This window comes from Macrosteles quadrilineatus, unplaced genomic scaffold, assembly GCF_028750875.1.
Source record: "Macrosteles quadrilineatus isolate MER2022 unplaced genomic scaffold, UCM_ALF_1.0 Scaffold_9__3_contigs__length_116548681, whole genome shotgun sequence".
Classification (NCBI taxonomy): domain Eukaryota; kingdom Metazoa; phylum Arthropoda; class Insecta; order Hemiptera; family Cicadellidae; genus Macrosteles; species Macrosteles quadrilineatus.
In genome coordinates this window covers 13,495,402-13,514,723 of record NW_026542602.1, presented here as the reverse complement: position 1 = coordinate 13,514,723, position 19,322 = coordinate 13,495,402, and the positions used below count along the sequence as shown (strand labels likewise).

The following is a 19,322-nucleotide window of genomic DNA, read 5'->3' as shown; positions in this document are numbered from 1 at the left end:
GCTGCGGCGGGGGTATTATGTAAGGTCTATGAGTTTTAGAAATAACTTATAGAAATTCTAAAAGTAGTTTGTAATCTAATATTGTCTTTATTTGTGGCTCTATTTTATTACCGTACACGAGTCGTTTGAAACACGTTTCAAAATATTCAAAGTGGAGCCTTCTTGATGCTGTAAGGTTTTGGCCGATACATGTCTAAAATACGCACAGCCTGTTAGTTAATAGTTTATAGAAGTTTGCTTTTCATATTTCTTTCTAGTTCAATTGCGTCAAGCAGCTCTAAATTAATCAGTAGTCCTTAACAGCAGTATATTTGTGGTTTAAAAAGGGACCTGCTGTCGTTTAATGACCGTTTAAAGGGACTTTTAATAAATGACCATGGCTAAACAAAATCATATCTTATTATTAAAGCTACAAACGTAATCTCAATACATCCAACACCTATAGTGGTTTCTGCTCTGTAAAAGACGTTCCGATACAAACTGAAACAGATATAACATTTCGGGTCAAAAATCGCGGGACAAAAAGTTTACTTTGGAGGGAGATGTTCGCCAAAACAGGTGAGTGTGGGAGGGTGAATCAGCGGATCGCCCACGGGACTTATGTAACCTGGACCCGGGACTCATAGGCAGGGTAAATGACGGCGAAGAGGTTGCTGACGCTTACATGGAAATCCTTGAACGATTCAGAATTTAATCATGGCTGTTAGCTTGTTAACATTATTTAACTTGTAAATTATGTTTTATTTAACGTGTTAACAGTGTTATTTTTATGGCCGGTACATAAATTAGTCTAGAAATCTTGTCACAATGGTTAGAAGTATTACATTTGTTTTTGAAGGTTTACATAAAGTCTCATCTACAATTAAAATTATACAAAACATGTCTATTAACTGTACCTATTTGAAACGATGGAACAAACTATATATCTCGAGCTTTCGGTAACACGAGTATCGTTCAAATTAGTTTGACGTAATGTTGTCAGACTCTAAAGGTAGGTACTATTATAATATGTATCCGAAACATGTTGTATTAGGATAATTATTGATTTTAACTCATAGTAAAAACGTCTAGCCAATCATAAATGTAAACCTTTTACACAATTGGAATATAGTCCAAACGTAGTCCAGAACTATTTAACTGAGCGCAATATACAATCGAAGAATAATATCAAAGTGCTTTGTCATCATACTGGTACAAATGCAACATTTGATTGGCTTAAATAAGCATCACTTGCTCATTTATACCAGGGGTGAGTTTAAGGACGCACGGTTAACTCGTAGGGATGATAGAATATTACTAGAGCCGGCTATGATAATGTAAAACGCCATATTTCTATAGCTTCAGTCTACTATGGATCTTGTTTTTCATCCACGTTTTTTAGGTTACTGTGACACCAGTATCTCTAACCCACCAAACCAACAATCAAATCCCAAACGGATAGTCGCACTAGTTGCAACACTATGACGTCAGTGATTGTTGAACAGCTGATAACGACGATAGAGGTAATGATAGGGTATAGTTGATCATTGGTGGGGGGGGGGGGAGCTCAGGGATCAGCATAATAAAGGCGAGGCTTTGAAGCAACGTTCCCGAGCACAGCTGATTGAAGGTTTGCAAGCCTGAATCAAGATATAGTTGACGCGCTGACGTTTCATTCATTATACAATCTGACGTCATTGCGAAACAAGTGTTGAATGCATAGTTTGATAGTTGTATGTGTTGCTGGGTCACTGGAGAAGGTATCCGATTAAGATATCAAAATGTTGGGTAGATTTATGTTGAAAGAGAAAACTGGGCTTTTGTTTATTTGACTTTTATTTAATAACTCCGATCGTGCTATGATGAGTTTGTGGCTTTTAACTCTGAAACGCATGCGAAAGTTGGTGGCTTTGTCCAAATCATCGAATTGTATTAATCTTTGCCTCAAGTCGTCCAATGATTGGACACATTTATAAACCACACAATAAAATCATTAACTACTTGTAAAAGGAATAGTATCCTATTTTAGATGAGGTATCTCCCACTTAAAAAAATATTATTACGTTTTCCATTTTATTATTTTTTTATTATTCCTATCTAACCGTCAACACAATTAATTGTTAAAAAAACGTATTTGTTTACCAAAATGGGTTAATTCTTTACTATTTCTAAATAAATACCAAAATACAATCACCAAAAATAACCCGTAATCGGCAAGTAAATAAAAGATATTAACTAGAAAATAGGTAGGCTAAGTAAACTTTCCAGCGTATGACGATGTTCTGTAGTAAATCCATTTATAATGCCTTCATTCCAAGCAATGCAATGTGAATGCTGTACTCATTTTGCCTATCTTACGCCTAAACCCGTTAAAATATAATTACACTATCCCCCACTTGCATCTCAGCCTTTAATCGTATTATTTATTAAATCTTCAATACTTATTTGAAAATGTCTAAAGCACATACTGTAGCTACATAGCTACTATGAAAATACATTTTAAAATTTGCATTTAATATGAACATATTTATCCTGTTTCAGCCCCAAAACCTGGTGATGATGGGAGATTTTCCCGACTGTGATGTGAAGGTTTGTGATTTTGAGATATCCAGAGTCATCGTGGAAGGCACAGAAATCAGAGAGATACTTGGAACACCGGAGTATGTTGGTAAGAGAATAAAATTATATAGGTAATTAAAATAATGTTAGTTTTGACCCATTTCGGGGCGAGATCGTGTTTTACATGCGAGTGGATGACGAGCATGGGAAACATAATCGAGCCCCGAAATGGGACTTTCGTGACTAGTATTGAACGATACTTTTTATCACAATGAAAAAAAACTAGGCTACTTCATCAATCTTTAAAAAATTAAAACATAGCTTTTTTATGTCAGGCAAAGTATTGTTTGTGTAGCGAAAGTAATGTTTACTAGTAAACCTGTGCGGCTCAATGCCCCGCAAAATAACATATGAATTTAGAAAACAAATTCATCGTGTTAAAATATATTTACTCGACGTCGAAAATTAAATACAGTAATAATAAAGCCTTAGAAGGGAAGCAGTCCAGCCATTTTCTAGCTGTATGTGTACCTATTGCATTCAGTTAATTAATAAGTGTTCAAGTTCAAGTGTGTTCCTAGTTATTTTTTAAAGATTTTTAAAACACATTTAACAAAACATTTTATCATATCAAACCAATAGGCCTATGAAGCATATTTTGAGGGTCTTACAATGCTGTTTGAAGAATATACTTTTAAAAATAAACACTAAAAAAACAATATTTTTATCACAAAAGCACTTCCACAAATACTACGATTTTAGTCTTAAAGTTGCCTTCAGGAAGATTACCCTGGTCAGAATTTTCCGTAATGAATATGCGTTTCCTATTAAAAGATGTAGCCTTACTTAAAACAACATACAATATAGTTGCTCATGACTGAAATTGATCTGGGTAAGAACAGTTCTGATCTTTAATTAAAGGGCTTGTGCTGCAAATGCCAAAGATAACATGTAAATTAGCATCTTTCCGTTTTAAAAGGTAACTTAAGTTTGTTTCAGACGGGCACATTTTTATCCTCGAAATCAAAATATGTCCCCACTCACTTGTCCCAGTTAAGACTTTACATTCTATTAAGTTGTTAACCATTCTGATCACATGAAGCCTTGTGCCATTAATGAGGCCCTTTTTGATGTATTAATATTCCACATCAATAAAACCACTGCCCCATTTTATTAGTCTAATCTGTGTCTTGGCAATCCACTGACCTCTATATTTAAAAACTCAGTTGGATTTCTAGATGGGTGTCTCCGCCTTCGTCTGTTTTCGAGGACCCACTCTTCTTCCCCTTGGCATACTGACAAATTACCTAACTTGTCAAGTTCATGTACTAATTCATTAATACTGTTAGTTTATAAAGAAAATTAGATAAAAGTTACTTGGCTCGGTGCTTTCATAACTGCAAACTCAAAATACACCCAGAAGTAAAAAAGACTCAAGTTATTGGTTAAAAAAACTATGTTTGTGTAACAACATTATTCTCATGAAGTGATTTTTTTTTATTTGTCAATCAGCTGTTTTGTTTAAAATGATTTAATAATGTCAAAGATTTGTGATTTTAAATACATAAATTATTAATTTTATTTTATTTATTAGTTATAGTTTTCTAAATCATGGTAACTTATTCTCAACTAAATTTGACTATTCCCAGCATTAAAATAAAGTAGGGCCTATTAAGATCCATTATGGGTAAACTTTTAAGGTACACAATCCTTGATTGAAATGTAGTATACATTAACAGTCATAACACACAGCAATTATTATGTAGTAGACTTTGACTATTTTCAAGTAACAAACATATGTTTCTGTAAATACAAATCATCTCCCATGTTATCCTTATGGAGAAATATGAAACTTTAAAGGGCCCCAGGGCCTCACTCTCTAATTATTTCCTTAAAAAGAAAGTTTCCTGCACAACTTCACGTTACGCTCTTTCCAATGACACCAAAAACATGACAATCGGTTCAGTAGTTTCGGAGGAGTAATTGTCACAAAAAATCTGCTTGCGTATTAAATAAGTACGAGAGGTCGTCCAGTGGTCGAAACTCGACCATAAATATGTAATGTAAACTTACTCACTTCTCTATTTTCACCCCACACTGTAAATAAAACATGTGATTGGAGTTTCTTCCATTTGTTTTGATTTTATGTTTATATTTCGTTGTTATTTCGTCACCAGCATGGCAACGCATAAGATCCATGTTAATTTTTTCAAATTTTTAAACTCATTTTTTGTGCTTATCTTTGAGCCTATTTAAATTTATAAAGGGATTCTGCACACCTACAGGAAAGTAGCTTTCTAACAGTATGCGTAGATTTACCCCACGATGCACACGAGCTGAGAAAAAAGGTTTTAAAGAAACATGCTTGCCTATTAATATATAGATAGATAGATAGATAATAATAGATGTCAGGAAAAGTCAGCTGATCACTATTTGTTTTTGGTGTAATGGAAATTGACGATTCTCGAAGATCTCAGCTGTATGTAAATGGGAGTGATGAAAAGTACATTTTTTTCATACTAATTAGCGTGTATAATAAAAGTGTACTATTTTTCCATTAGCCTTATCATATTAGCCCTTCCCGGACCGCTATCATTTTTTGTATGTGTATATATGTATATGCGTTTTGTGCATATGTATTTTGGGTCCGTGGACGGTAGGCATATATATCCGCAGATTATTACGACTGATTTTAGCGAATTTCCCATATAGGGAATAAGCTATTACCGTTGTACTCATGGTAAGACCTGGACCCGGGACCGATTTTTTTTTTCGTTTTGAGGTCCCTAGAGGCCAAAAACACCATCCGTTCAAATTCATATATATATATATATTTATATATATGTATATATTTATATATGTGTCCGTTAGCGCGATAACTCGAGCAAAAACGATCCGATTTTGATGAAATTTGGTAGAAACGTGTAAACCTACGTTTATTCGAACGAGTTCGCGAACCAGCATGATCTGACCATGGGAACGGGGGTTTATGGGGGGTTTTATGGGGTAAAAATGGGGTTTTCCCACTTTTGACTCAAAAAACATAAAATTTTGCAATTTCTTTCCAAACTATTTTGTAGAGCTTAAAAAAACAAATAATTTAGTATATTGAAGCGTTATAATGCACCTAATGGTTACGGAGAAAATTTCAAAAAGTTGTAAATTTAAAATTCCCATGTTATTCTTATGAAGAATAAGTAAACTGTTGTAGTTTGCTTGTTTATTAACATTTTTTGCCCAAATTTGGAAAATGTTTTTATTTCTTACTAACTATTAACATTTTACATAAAAAACACTTTTACCCTCCCTGTTGCAGCAAGCCTAAGTATGTGTTAAACTGATTCTATTTAAATAGGGAATAAATGTGATATTTTTAAGGAGACATTTTAGTGTAAATCCTATCAGGCAAATAGAAATTCGCTTAGTCTGCAGGTTTGCTGCGGCGGGGGTATTTAGTTGATTATATATAACATTATTCTTTGTAAAAACGGTCTTTTAATAAATTATATCAATTTAACCGATGTACTAGGAATGTTTTTCTGTAAGAATAAAAAAGTTAACATAAAGTTCTATTTTATTTCAAAATTAAAAGAAAATTTCAAAATATTTTGAACAAAAGTGCTGCATATTTAAACTATTTGCAGCATTCTCTAAAATACAGATGTAAAAAAGATATATTTATTTTTTATTTTTTATTAACTTTGCTGTCTGTATAAATATTATAGGCCTTCCGGGAAGGGTTAGAATATAGTAGAACCTCTCTAATCCAAACTAATTGGGACCAGTTCGGACTATTGAATAGTTCGGATTACAGGACATATTGCTGGTTTTACATAACAATAGCTAAAACGAGGCTAAAATGGATAGTAAATTGTTACGGGAAAAGTAAAAAAATGCTTTTTAAAGTAAAATACAGTGTTTATTTAATACAGTAGTAAACATAGTGAATAAACAGTACTCATAGGCTACATTACAATAGAAAAAAATTACGATGTGTATCAATAAATACAGTATACAATAAAGAACTACTGTACTGTGTATAGAGTAAGTTACAGCAAAGAGACATTTGGATAAGTGGACGTTCAGATTACTGGGGTTCGGATTAAAGGGGTTCTATTGTAGGTGATTGGCGAATTTTTACCAAAACTTTACAGTAAAAGATTATTTTCAATATGCTATTCTACTAGAAACTATTTTTTATCGTGCTCCATTATAAGTAGGTCATACATAAATTTCATATGGTGCATAACACGTCACTTCAATAAGAATCTTCTCTTAGTTTGTTATGATGATTTGTAACTGATAAATAATTACTTTTCAGCTCCTGAAATCCTGCATTACGAGCCTATCACGTTAGCAGCAGACATGTGGTAAGATTTTTATTTCATATGTAGCTAATTATATTAAAACTATTATTAAAAAACTGTGGTTAGTGGTCCCTTAACTTTTATCAGTACAGTTCACCTTTGTACTGTACTGGCTCACCCCCTGCTTTGCTGGATACTTCCACGCACAGATCTGTAGTCTATGTGGACGGGCAAATGCAAGGTTAAAAGAGGCCGCCAACCTCTTAAAAAAAATTGTAGGGCCTACAATACATTTTATCTCCAAACAAATTTATTACATTTTAAGAATATACCTATTAGCAAAAGATATCAAAATTTTTCTTAGTAAATTAATTTGCTTTTAGACCCAAAGTTAATGACTCACTCTGTAAGAGTCTAGTATTTCAAAATGCACCTGAATTAATTAACAAAAACATTGGAACAAACAACATGTGTATACTACTGTATTACATTTCTAATAGTTAAGGTTTTTTTAACCTATGATCTGGATAAAAAAAAAATATATATACTTCAGCATATCTATAAGCTTAGTAAAGCTTAAACTTGTCAGATTTCTCAATGCTTTTTGATCATTATAGTACAAACGTCCAACAGAGATTCATCCTTAAAGACATCTGATGAAAATAAAAGGTACATTTCCATATTTAAGCCCTTCTTGTTATTTTTCAATGGGACACGAACCTCAAGTTTTTTTCATGAATGGAGAAAGTCTAGCGCAGATGTTCCCATAGGCTCCCAATTCCAAGATTCCCAATTTCCAGATAGTCCCAATTGCATATCTCAAAAAGAGTTTGTGACTTGTAAAAAAGTCCTTGATGGAAGGCAATATTATGAAACCATTCTACTGGATGTAAAACATTTGCATGCTTTTAAATCAATGCATTTATTGAAAAACTAATGGATAAAAAAAATAATATTACAAGTAGCTTTAATACTTGTAATTTCAATAATTCAATAATTGTATTTGACATTTATTAATCTGCTGGTCCCTTAGGAAGGAGCTTTAAGGTCTACCGTAATCAAAACATCTTTTTGTACCACTTTTTTTTTCTTTTTAAATATTCTCCAAGCTAATTTTATTTCCAGGTCTCTGGGAGTGACAACATACGTCCTCCTCACTGGGTTTTCCCCGTTTGGTGGAGAGACTGACCAAGAGACATTCCTAAACATCTCACAGGCTGCTCTTGACTTTCCAGACGAGCTGTTTGAGGACATCTCTGATGATGCTAAGGACTTCATCCGGCGACTTCTTGTCAGAGACCCAAAGTATGTCAAAAATAAGTTAAAGAATATGTTTTAAATTTGGTGTACAAAATATTGCATGCAATTTCATAAAACTCCAATTTATTGTTGTAGACTACTGACATTTACACAGCAATTAAATTAATGTCTTCCATCAATCTAAATTTAAATGGGTCTGCCGTTGGAACGTATGAATGAGTAAATCAAAACTTTCTGCATGACCTATACAGTTTAGATACTTAGAAGTTGGCTTTTATATAAAATATGGATGCCAACGCCAACTAATATCCTTAACCAAATTGTATCAAGCTCTTGTGCTATTCAAATCGTATTTCACTAAAATAATTTAGTATTATTATTTTTTACCGTATTAGATTTTATGATATTCGAAAATCCAGAATCGGTATTGTTTCTCAGTGTTTCCCCCCAAATAAAATAGCCTTTTCATGTAATATATCATTAAGAACTTTAAGCTTTTTGTCAACTTGACTAATTTTCTGAATTTGTTTCAGACACAGAATGACAGCAAGGGAGTGCCTAAGACATCGTTGGCTGGCATCAAACCGCAAGACCAGCACCTGCAAGAACTCTCCAAGGACAGAGACAATCGTCAACCCTCCAGACCCATCTCGTAGAGTAGGTTGTTCATCATGTCCACCTTCCACCAACCAGAAGAACCTTCGCAAGTACTTGTCAAAGTCCAGAGAAGCACTGTTTGAAAAAGTCATCTCCCGCTCCAAAGACCTTCCTCAGGAGAATTTAAGAAAGTCCACGCTGATGTCTCGTACTCGTCGGATGTGCGAGAGTCAAATGTCTTTAGTGTCCAAGTCTCGAGAGCGCCTAATCTCAGATCAACAGTCAATGATGACACCAGGGCTTCATAAGTCTCGTGAGAAGCTATACGGGCTGAGGAGTCTCTCCAAGTCTCATGAAGTTCTCAATCTCTGCAAAACAGTTGGGGCTCTCAAAACTGATATCAAAGTACCTGAATCTTCTCCGCTCCGTGGAATACTGAAGACTCTGACAAGAGCTACTACAATCTCTACGATGACCGATGACAAAGAAAACATCCGTCACCAAGACAACGGTGCAAACGTTGAAAATAATGAAGATAGTGCACAAGAATCAAAGAAAGATGAGAGTCCTCAGCCATCCACACAATCAGAAGAGCCTTTTGAAATGGATGTGCCCGTTCCACCCGAAGTTCAGCCGTTGCAGTCAGTTCTAAAATTCATTTGTAAAAACAGCATTAATAACGAACCAAAAAATAGCAAGGTGGATGATGAAGTTAACAAAGAAAATGTTTCCGATTCTCTAAAAGACGATAATGTCTTGGAGGGTTCTAAGGAAAATAAAAAGGATGAACAGTCTGTTTACATGAGCAAAAAAGAAAAACACAGACCACCTCCACTATTGACAAAGCAACTATCGTTCATTCATTCTGATGATGATCCTCATTCTCCAGATACAAATCATGACTCTTTATCTCTCACTGAGGGTACAAGCACATCCGGTTCTGAAATTTCCGATGAAGATGCTGGTAGCTTAGAGAGAATAACCAATGACTTGTACTCAGAGGAAGATGAACCAAGATACACTGTCGCCCAACTAATATCTGCTTACAACCTACACCAAGAAATAGTCACCAAGTGTTCTCTAGAGGTAACCATGAATGCTGGGCAGTTGGAAGAGAAAATACCACCACTGATTGAAAAAACACCCAACAAAAAGTTCCCCACTGGTGCAAACGCACTTAGACTCTTCATCCCTAACATAGACATTGCTCTAAGATCTGTTAAAAGAACAGCAAGGAAGAAGCCTACAATGAGGCCTGCGCCAAAGTCCATCAATGAAGTCAATGAGGAAACCAAAAATTCAGAAGTTACTGAAACACAAACTCTCCCTTCAACAAACACTGAAGAAAGTCATGTAGATTCTAAAACCGATACATCCAACAAGACAATAGACACCAAATGTTCAACAAAGCTAACAAAATCACAATTAGATACAGATAAAACTAATTCAAGAGAATCCAAGTACAAACTAGAAAAAAGTAATTCTAAGGAGAAATGTCATGTTGCGGGAGAAACAACAAAGGGCTTTGCCCGGTCTAGTTCCATATCTAGTGAAGCGAGCTTCAAGTCTAGCAGTGCGTCAAGTAATGTAACAACGTCAATGGAAGAGTTGACGTCAAGTGAGAGAAGGCCCAGGAGTAATCGTTCCTCTGGGATAGTCTCCAGTGACGGGGACCAACCAGAGAGCTGGAACAATAAAACTCACAGTAGCTCTACCTCTCACAGTAGCTCCTCAAGAGCTCCAATGGATAGGTTGTCACATGCGACACCGCGGCCAAACAGAAAGTCCTTCTGTAGCCCTCGAGCTCCTACAATCCACACCGACTCAAAGACAAGGAGAAAGTCGAGTCCTATCATGAAACCATTCTACTAGTGGTAATCACCTTTTGGCAACAGATCTATCAGAAGTGATAAAGACACTTTAAAGTTCGGGTTTGCTCTTTCCTTAAGTGTAAATCACTTAAATAAATCATTTCTAGAACTTTTTCTGTTCAATCCACGTCTTTGCTACAAAGATAGTGTTGCTTTTACAAGATTTGTCTAGTAGTGAAAATAATGAAGATTCTTGTACACGTACAGTGCAACATTTTCTTGGTTGTGTAGAAAAGTGAGTGGACTATTGTAAATGATGTTGTTTCTAGTCATGAAGTTAATGAGTAGCCCATGTAAAATATAAGGTTTGAGCTTAGACATATAATGTGAAGCTTAGACATATTTATGTATTTATGTATATTTGAGTGTATTATGTATTTGAAGTGTTTTAGTTTTAAGTTTTTCAGTTGTCAACTTGGCCTCCATACCAAGAAGTTAACCGATACAATCCACACAGAACTTATTTGACAAGCAAAATTCATGAATGTTTTCACATTAACTTATTTGTAAAACTTACAAAATTGTATAGATATTACTAATGATTCACACATTTTAAACTTCAGTTTAGGACTAATTATTTATTTTATTTATTTATTATCTATTTATTTTCAATTGAAACTTTAAAGTAAAGTTTTGATGTGATGCAAGATTTGCTGAGCTTGTACAAAGTGTAAACAAGTTCTGTCTATGTAGAAAGGAAATAAACACTTTTCAGTGAATATGAGATTTATTTAACCACTAATTAGGATCATGCAATTCAAACCAAAAGGTTCTAGAACCGATTGGTTCTATATAGACACATTCTGATTCTATTATTGTTATGAGAAACAATATCCATATATTCAGTCTTTTATGTTATGAGCAGATTTTTTGTACTATAAATATCTTTCTTTGTTTCTCACAATATATAAGGTAAATTTATAAACTTTATTTAGTAGTATAAAAGCAATACAAAACATGCAGATGATAAGCTAATACCTGAGACTGTATTGTATAACAGTAATTCTTAAGCAACGAAAATAATGAGAAGTCCCCCTAAAACAAAACAAACATAGATAGTAAGGTCTATAAACTTGTTTCTGCAACACTGCTTACTGCACATGATCATTACAAAGGTTGGTTAACATAAGTTTTATCTAAAACGTAGAGAGACGAATAAACTAAACTCCTACTAGCCAGTTAATAAACATACGCTGACCTACTGGTGTAAATCATTTCCATAATACTGTACTAATCCAAGTCTCTTCACACAAACATCGAGTTATCTTCATAGCACAGTAGATTTTCTTCTAGTCAGCTGTAACAGTATAGGTTTTTCGGGCTGAGTGACAAATGACGTTTTGCTGAGAGGCACAGGAATCTGGGTTTGAGCTGTTAGTCCAAACTCAAAATTCATAAGCATGTAAGCAAGTCCAATCTTTGTTTGTAAGAGGCCGAATCTCATGCCTGAAAAAAAAATCAGTATCAGTGATGGAAACATTTTAAAGAGTGGCTTTAATTTGAGTAGCGGTTTTATGCAACGAGCAGTCCAACTTAATACAAACATTTTTGTAGAATAAGTATCCCCTATATTTTCTCTATATACTTCAAAAAATACAGAAATCTTTACTGTGGTTTTAGTTCAACATTTCTCATAAATTAAGCTTTTTATTTGACCATACAGTAGAACCTCTTTAATCCGAACTAATTGGGACCAGGGGTAGTTCGGACTAGTGAATAGTTCGGATTACAGAACATATTGTTCTTTTTACTTAACAATAGCTAAAACATGGCTAAAATTGATCTAAATTATTTTGGGAAAAGTGAAAAAAATGTTTTATAAATTAAAATACAGTGTTTATTTAATACAGTAGTAAAAATGGTGAATAAACAGTACTGTACATTAAATACAGTATACAATAAAGAACTGCAGTACTGTGTATAGAGTACAGCAATGAGGGGTTCGGATTAGTGGATGTTCGGATTACGGGGGTTCGGATTAAAGAGGTTCTACTGTATATATGCAAAATTGAAGTATTATCAAAACAAATTCAAAATATATAGTTAGGTACATAGCCAAAAAACAAACATTCCAAATAGCATGATATGTCAAATTGCATATCATTGTAAAGGTATTGAAATTCCAAGCAACTTAATAATGTCTATTTTATGTGTATATGTTTTAGTTTACGAGTTTTCAACCAAATCCATGTTTTCCCTTAATAAAAGGCATGTTAATTGATGCACATTAGGTGTCACAAGGTCTAAAGAGACAAACTTCACTGCAAACAATGATGACTACAGAGCTTTAAAATTATGTATGATATGTTTGTATTTGACGATTGTTAGATTCAAACTAGTGATCATCCAGTCTGGTACATTCTGTATTCAAAGCTTTTACTTTTGAGTTGTTCTTGTTTAGACTTCTTTAAAGTGAATAATGTGATTTCATCTCCAGGGTTATTTATCACAGAAAACACAGACTAAGTATTTTGGTCGTCATAGATTAAGTAAAAACAAAACACTCGGATTTGAGAAGAAAATATTTGTTTGTTTTAAATTAATTTAATTCACATGTTTCAGTGGATCGAATAACGCAAATAAACATTTAAGTATAAATTACTTGCAAAATGATATAATAGACCGTTTGAAAAAAAAACTATTGGAAAATGAGTGATTTGATTTTTTTATGTAGTTGGTGAAAAGAGCTTTAAAATGACACCTCATTTATGAAAACTTGTGAAGAAATAAGGAAGTTATGGCCTACCGACAAAAAAAGACTTTAGAATGTATAGAGATAATTCAAAACTGGACCCAGTTGTCTTTGATAATTGGATAGATGATCCTGGCTAAAGAACTAGCTTTCTGTTATCAAATCAGTAACAAAGCTATTACTCACTCTTTCAACATTCACCGTTCTCTTATCTTTGCTTTAAAGTAGGCACCCTCGAGTGCCTTAATTCAAATTCTGGGTACAATTTTTAAATGGGAACGGAACGCACTCCTCGCATCAACTTTTATATTTCTCTTGAAGTGTCAAAATGTACTAACCAATGCAGACCCGAGGGCCTTCGCCGAAGGGTAGGTGAACATAGGGATGTCTCTCTCTCACTCTCTCAGGGCTGAACCTCTCAGGGTCAAACTTGAATGGGTCTGGGTAGAACTGAGGGTCATGGTGGATTGCAAAGGTTGGTATCACCACATTCGTACCTTCCTCTATCACCAATTCAGAGTCTGGCACCTTGTATTTCTCTGTGCAAACTCGGTTGAGAACGGCAAGGGAGGCGTATCGCCTCAGTGTTTCTGAAAGTATGAGAAAGTAAGTATGTTTGTGAAAGGTATAATTTAACAGGTTTTTAATATTTTTCTTGATTGAGAACCTGAAGTATTTTATTAATTTAAATATGCAATTAATAAGTTTTGGGATGCTATCTTTTGAGAAAATGTACATTATGTCATTAAATGAGGCATCAACTTTGCCAACTTTACCAACACATTGCTTGGTGACAATGATATAATCCCTCATCATCGGTAAAAGACTTGATGTGGTGTTAGTGAAAATTAGATTTAAAGACAAACCAGAACCTCGATGAGTGGCGCAAAGTACCAAAGTACATTGCCTAAGCTATAAAATCAGAAAACAGGTAAATTTTAAGGGAATAACTGGTACATGGTAATTTACAATTAATTATTGGTATTTGGGCTGCTGAAATCTGCATAATTCTAAAGTGTAGAAGTATAATAATCTTTAACCTTATATACAGGTAAAAAAATAAACTACTTTATTTTAGCTCTACTGTGTACGTACAGTTTAATTTAAAAGAACTTTTTTTTAATAAAGAATATTGATAATGTTAAAAATAATTACCATTAATGACTTTATCCATATATGGCATCTCTTGTAGCGCCTGATAGGTAGGTTTGCCATCGTAATTCGACAAAGTCTCTTTGATTTCCTCATAGAGTCGGTCTTGAATATCAGGGTTCTGAGCAAGCTCGTAGAGACAGAATGACATTGTTGAAGACGCGGTTTCAAACCCAGCGGCAAAAAAGACAAATGACTGAGCTGCGATTTCTTCCACTGTAAAAGCTTGAAAGGCAAGGGAAATGTCAAAACATGTTGTGGGAAAATAATCATGATCAAAGTTGCTGTGAATATTTTACAAAGAATATATATTAGCTGGAGAGTACTGAGTATAAACTGTAGTCTGTCTTTTGATAAGAGCAATAAATAAGAAACATAACAAAATTTAACTACAATTTTTCTTTAACAGTCACCTTATTTTACTGATAGTGGAAAAACCATTGGTGAATGTTTTCATACTTTTGTTCTTAACCAATGTTCCTAAGATAGTTGTGTCATTTACTAAATATTTCTTAATAAGTTTGAAGAGAAAATTTATATGACATTAACATATAATGGTTTCATGATTGGAATTTAAAATTAATGTAAGCCAAACAGGCTTTAACTGACACAGGCATGGGCGTCCATCCGTAAGGGCAAGAGGGTGCTCGAACCCCCCCCCCCCCTTTGAGACCCTACCAGGGTGACCATACAGACTGAGAATTGCAGGATGTTTGCTTACATTTATTGAATCAGGAACTATGCGGGAATTTTAAACTCGTACTGGTTTAGTACCTGTTTTTGAACCTGTTTTAGTCTGCGGTCACGTTGAAATTATAATCGTCAGCCGTTGACACGGTGAAATCATAAACACCTTCCGAGGTCGCAGCAAAATCAAAAGCACCTTCCGTGGTCACTGTAATCTTGAGAACATCTTCCGCGGTCACGGTCACTGATAGATCGAGAATATATTCCGCAGTCACAGCAAAATCATGAACATAATCCACGATCTCAGCGTAACCATAAACATCTTCTGTGGTCATGAGAACATCATTAGTATTATTAACAAAATCATGAGCATCTTTCGAGGTAAAAAATCTTGGACATCTTCCGCGGTCTCAGGACATGATAGTGGGAGCACTATAACGGTAAAATCGTCAATTTTCAATTGTTCATCACCATAAATGCTCTCCACGGTTATTTAAATTTGCAAATATGGCTCAACTCGATCCAAGGTTGGCCCGATAATAATTTTTTGCCTGTGCGGATCCCTTGGGAGTTCCTGGACCCGCAGACCCCTATTAATTAGTGAATTTTGTCTAGGAGTTCTGCCCAAAACAACCGATTTTCTTTAAGATTGTGGAGTAAAATATAACAGTTAAACGAGTTCCATTGTGCCAGTGGCCATAGTAGTAAGCAATCAAATTTTAAAACAAAGCAGCAATATATAAATGGACATAAGCAAATTTAGTTTTAAAAATGTGTAAAAGCAAATATTTTAGATCTAAATTTTGTCTTTTTTTCAAGTACTGTACTCCTAAGACCACCCTTTTTACTGAGGTTAATTCCGTACCTCAACCCCTGGCCCTCCCTAGAGTAAAGTCAGATGGACGCCCATGTAAATATCTGCTAATTTTTTATCTTAGAATCTTAGGGTTGAATATCTTACCTGTGTTTCCCTTAGCCTTGTTTTCACTGTTTCCATTGACCTCTTCTTTTTCAGAATTTTTATTTTGACCTACTTGAATCAAAAGGTTAAGAAAGTCGTTTCTGGTGACATTATTTTTCTCCCTGTATTCAAGAGTATCCCTCACAACCCTAGTGAAAAATTCTGTTAGGTCTTTTGAAACCAGACGAATAGAAGATAGTTTCATAATAGTTGGAAACACTGCAAATAAAATTCGCCTGATTTGTCTGGCAAAAGATAAATGGAAGATTTTCACACCATAGTGGTAAAACTCAGAGTCTCTGTCTTCCAAGGAGTTGCTCTCCAAACCAAAAGCACAAGTAGCAATAGTGTCCAAGGTGAACCTAGCAAGAACATCTTTGACATCAATCACAGAATTTTTATCAGTTTGTTCATTCACGTGGTTGATCAGTTGTTCCACACATTGTTCGATCAATAGAAACATAGTTTTTATTTTTCCTGATGTGAATGTCGGGGACAGTTTAACCCTCATGTGTTTCCACTCTTGACCTTCCAAGTTGAACAGATGTTTGGCGAGATAGTCTACCTTGGGGTTAACAGATTTTGATATAGTGAATCGGTTTTGGAAATGATTAAAGTCTTTAGTCAAAATGTGTTTAATTAGCTGTGGATCTCTGACGACGAAGATTGGTCTACGGATTTCATAAACCCCGAAGTATCTTTCACCCTTAAATTTGTTGTAAAAGTCATTGTAGATTTCTCCCAGTTGCTTTCTACCCATTAATAGATCCTTAGTGTTGCCAAATGGAAACGAGGGCTCAATAAAAGGAACTCCTTTAGTTTCCCAGTACGTGTAGTTTTTAACGACGGATAGGTAAAATGTTATAAATAAAAGTAGGAGACCCAAAATCACCTCGCAGAAAAATGGAACATCAAGTAACAGGCCCATGTTCTCTGAAACAATAAAACAAAAGGTTTCCTAAAATCCAAAGAGAAGTGAGCCATTAGCCAAAATGAATTACATGACTTTTAATGTATAACAAGGTATCAATTATAATTAAATATTAACAATGAACGTTTAAAAACAACAACATCTTAAAAACACCCCCGAAAACGTGAAATAAGTTATTGGAGAACCCTGAAGCTAAAAGTGAAATAAGAACACAAATTAACAAGTGCATTTTCCGTTACAACAAGAAATTCAACTATTATTAAACCATAATTTGTTTTTCATTCAGTGCAGACTCAAGATGCTTAAAGGGTTAGTATTATGTCCAGTGTATTGTTGAGTGAAGTTTTTGATAAATAAAATTCATATAATAGTATAGATTACTACTTAAACAGTTCTAAGGTATTACATACCTAAAATAAAACATTTTGAATTATTACGGTTTTAAAAATACAGATTTGTTTCCATATTTGTGAAATTTGTGCTTTTTTCACATACAGTAAATCAAATTTTGGAATACCTGCCATTTTGGCTAGAGGTGAGATATCCACCTCGGGTTTGTATCATTGCGTTTCTTTTGACAAATCCCTCAAAATCAGGGGTCACTCAATAGGGGTTGCTATTTGAAAAATAAGTCACCCCCTACCCCCTACCCTGTTAGGGGGGTTAAAAAATATTTTTGATGTAAACAATTTTAAATTATGGAACCTTTGTTAACAGTCAACGTCACAATGAGAAAAGAAAGAATGAATTGTTTATTCCACATCAAATTGTTACAACCTACAAATATTTAAAATTTCAAAAATTAACTAAAAAAAATTTACAAACATAAGTAACACAAGTATATTTAGAGAAAACTATTAATAAAAATCTGACTTAGAGTTGCACGATAAAAAAAACTAACAAGGTGAACAGAAATAACCATTAACTTATAATTTTGTAGTTATAATAGTTGTTAACTAAGCCTGTGGACTCAGCAGACATGGATAAAACTCTACCTGTGCGTCTGCTGGGTTGCTATAAAACGTTTTAGAAAATCTTAAGCAAACTCTTACATAAGGAATGTGCAGCGCAGTAAGATGTATGTGAGTTCTAAACTGAGCTTATGTAACTCATTATCTAAGATACAGAATTTAAACGTCAAAGAGTTGCAAACTTATCTTACAAGATGAAACAAAAGTTGTTGTCTCTCTACTATCTGGCTGGTAGGTAGACTGATGACCTTGAATTTCGCAAACTAATACATCCTGCTAGATGGCAGCTCTGCTCAATGATTGTCAGAATTAACAGAAGGAATACGTAAGCGCAGATGTAAACTATCGTTCTCTTAGTTCATCAATCGTAAGTTTGTTTATGCTACAGAAAGGGACAAGTAAAACTAAGAAATAGACTGATTTGAGACCTAATTGTTATAAAGCCAAACCGATAAATTGTGTAATAAATAGTTCTGAGGTGTCATACCTTATTGGACTTATTGAATGTTGAAAAACCAAGAAATCAACCAAAGTGGTTTGAAATAAGATGAAATGTATTTCTAAAAGTATTAGTTAGTTTTGTTTTTCCTGTCAGGCTAACAAAAATCTGTTTGCAAATTTCCCATTTTCTCATTTTTGACCCTCAAAAGATAGAATTTTGAAATTTTGTTGTATTAATTTTGGCTTTGTTTTGTTTATGATAGGCCTTATAAAAAATAAGGAAACATGTCTAAAACAAACGTTAATCAGTTAAACTGTTGTGTATAATTTTAAAGGAGATGAATTTACAAAAGACGTTTTGTATAGGAGCGATGGATTTACCACCTATCAATAACTGTTGGAAATACACGACGTATATTACCATTACCAATGAATTTGGTTAGTTAATGGACGAGAAGTTAGGATTGTTGTTTAGCTGAGATTTGGTTAATTTGCCCATACAAATAGAAATAACATTGCGTTCACCAGTGACACGGTAAGTAAAAAAAAGTACATCTTTTTGTAAGTGCGGGTGGACTTTCCCATTGCTGCACTCACGTTCACTCATCCCGTTACGCGCAGAATAAGTGTACAACTCGTATTTTAGATAATGAATCTGTTGACCATGTACTGTCACAGTTCTGTTGCATATTTATGATACGGTGAACAATTTAACAAATGAATATACCCCTACTTATTGTACTGCAATAATTGGTCACCAAATTAGTGCATTATGGTCAAATAACATTGAAAAAGTTGTATACAGTAATAGTTTGCCAAACGCCAACAGTTGTGAATATAAATAACATGTAAACACTTACAAAATGGAATGTGCAAGCAGCAGAAGCTCAAGTCAATTATCAACTGAGATGCTG

The 19,322-nt window shown here is 34.3% G+C and overlaps 2 protein-coding genes across 3 annotated transcripts in view; one reads left to right on the top strand and one right to left on the bottom strand.

Moving 5' to 3' along the window:
• Positions 1 to 11,292, top strand: part of LOC129001925 (uncharacterized) — an 81,981-nt gene extending 70,689 nt beyond the window's left edge. The window contains exons 4-7 of the mRNA XM_054429360.1: positions 2,521 to 2,647; positions 6,860 to 6,908; positions 7,971 to 8,150; positions 8,639 to 11,292. Coding sequence (XP_054285335.1) covers positions 2,521 to 2,647; positions 6,860 to 6,908; positions 7,971 to 8,150; positions 8,639 to 10,574 — 2,292 coding nt within the window. The 3' untranslated portion in view covers positions 10,575 to 11,292. The remainder of the gene's footprint in view (positions 1 to 2,520; positions 2,648 to 6,859; positions 6,909 to 7,970; positions 8,151 to 8,638) is intronic.
• On the bottom strand, positions 11,215 to 19,310 carry LOC129001926 (probable cytochrome P450 6a14). 2 transcript variants are annotated; one of them, XM_054429362.1, is made up of 5 exons: positions 19,269 to 19,310; positions 16,066 to 16,998; positions 14,421 to 14,642; positions 13,604 to 13,855; positions 11,215 to 12,019 (listed from the first exon to the last, which is right to left on the bottom strand). In XM_054429362.1, the coding sequence occupies exons 2-5, from the start codon at positions 16,991 to 16,993 to the stop codon at positions 11,841 to 11,843; spliced, it is 1,581 nt and encodes a 526-aa protein (XP_054285337.1). In that variant the 5' UTR covers positions 16,994 to 16,998; positions 19,269 to 19,310; the 3' UTR covers positions 11,215 to 11,840. The 2 variants fall into 2 exon arrangements, with proteins under 2 accessions (XP_054285337.1, XP_054285336.1); XM_054429361.1 differs by lacking the exon at positions 19,269 to 19,310 and adding an exon at positions 18,049 to 18,173.
• Between the last annotated feature and the right edge of the window lie 12 nt (positions 19,311 to 19,322).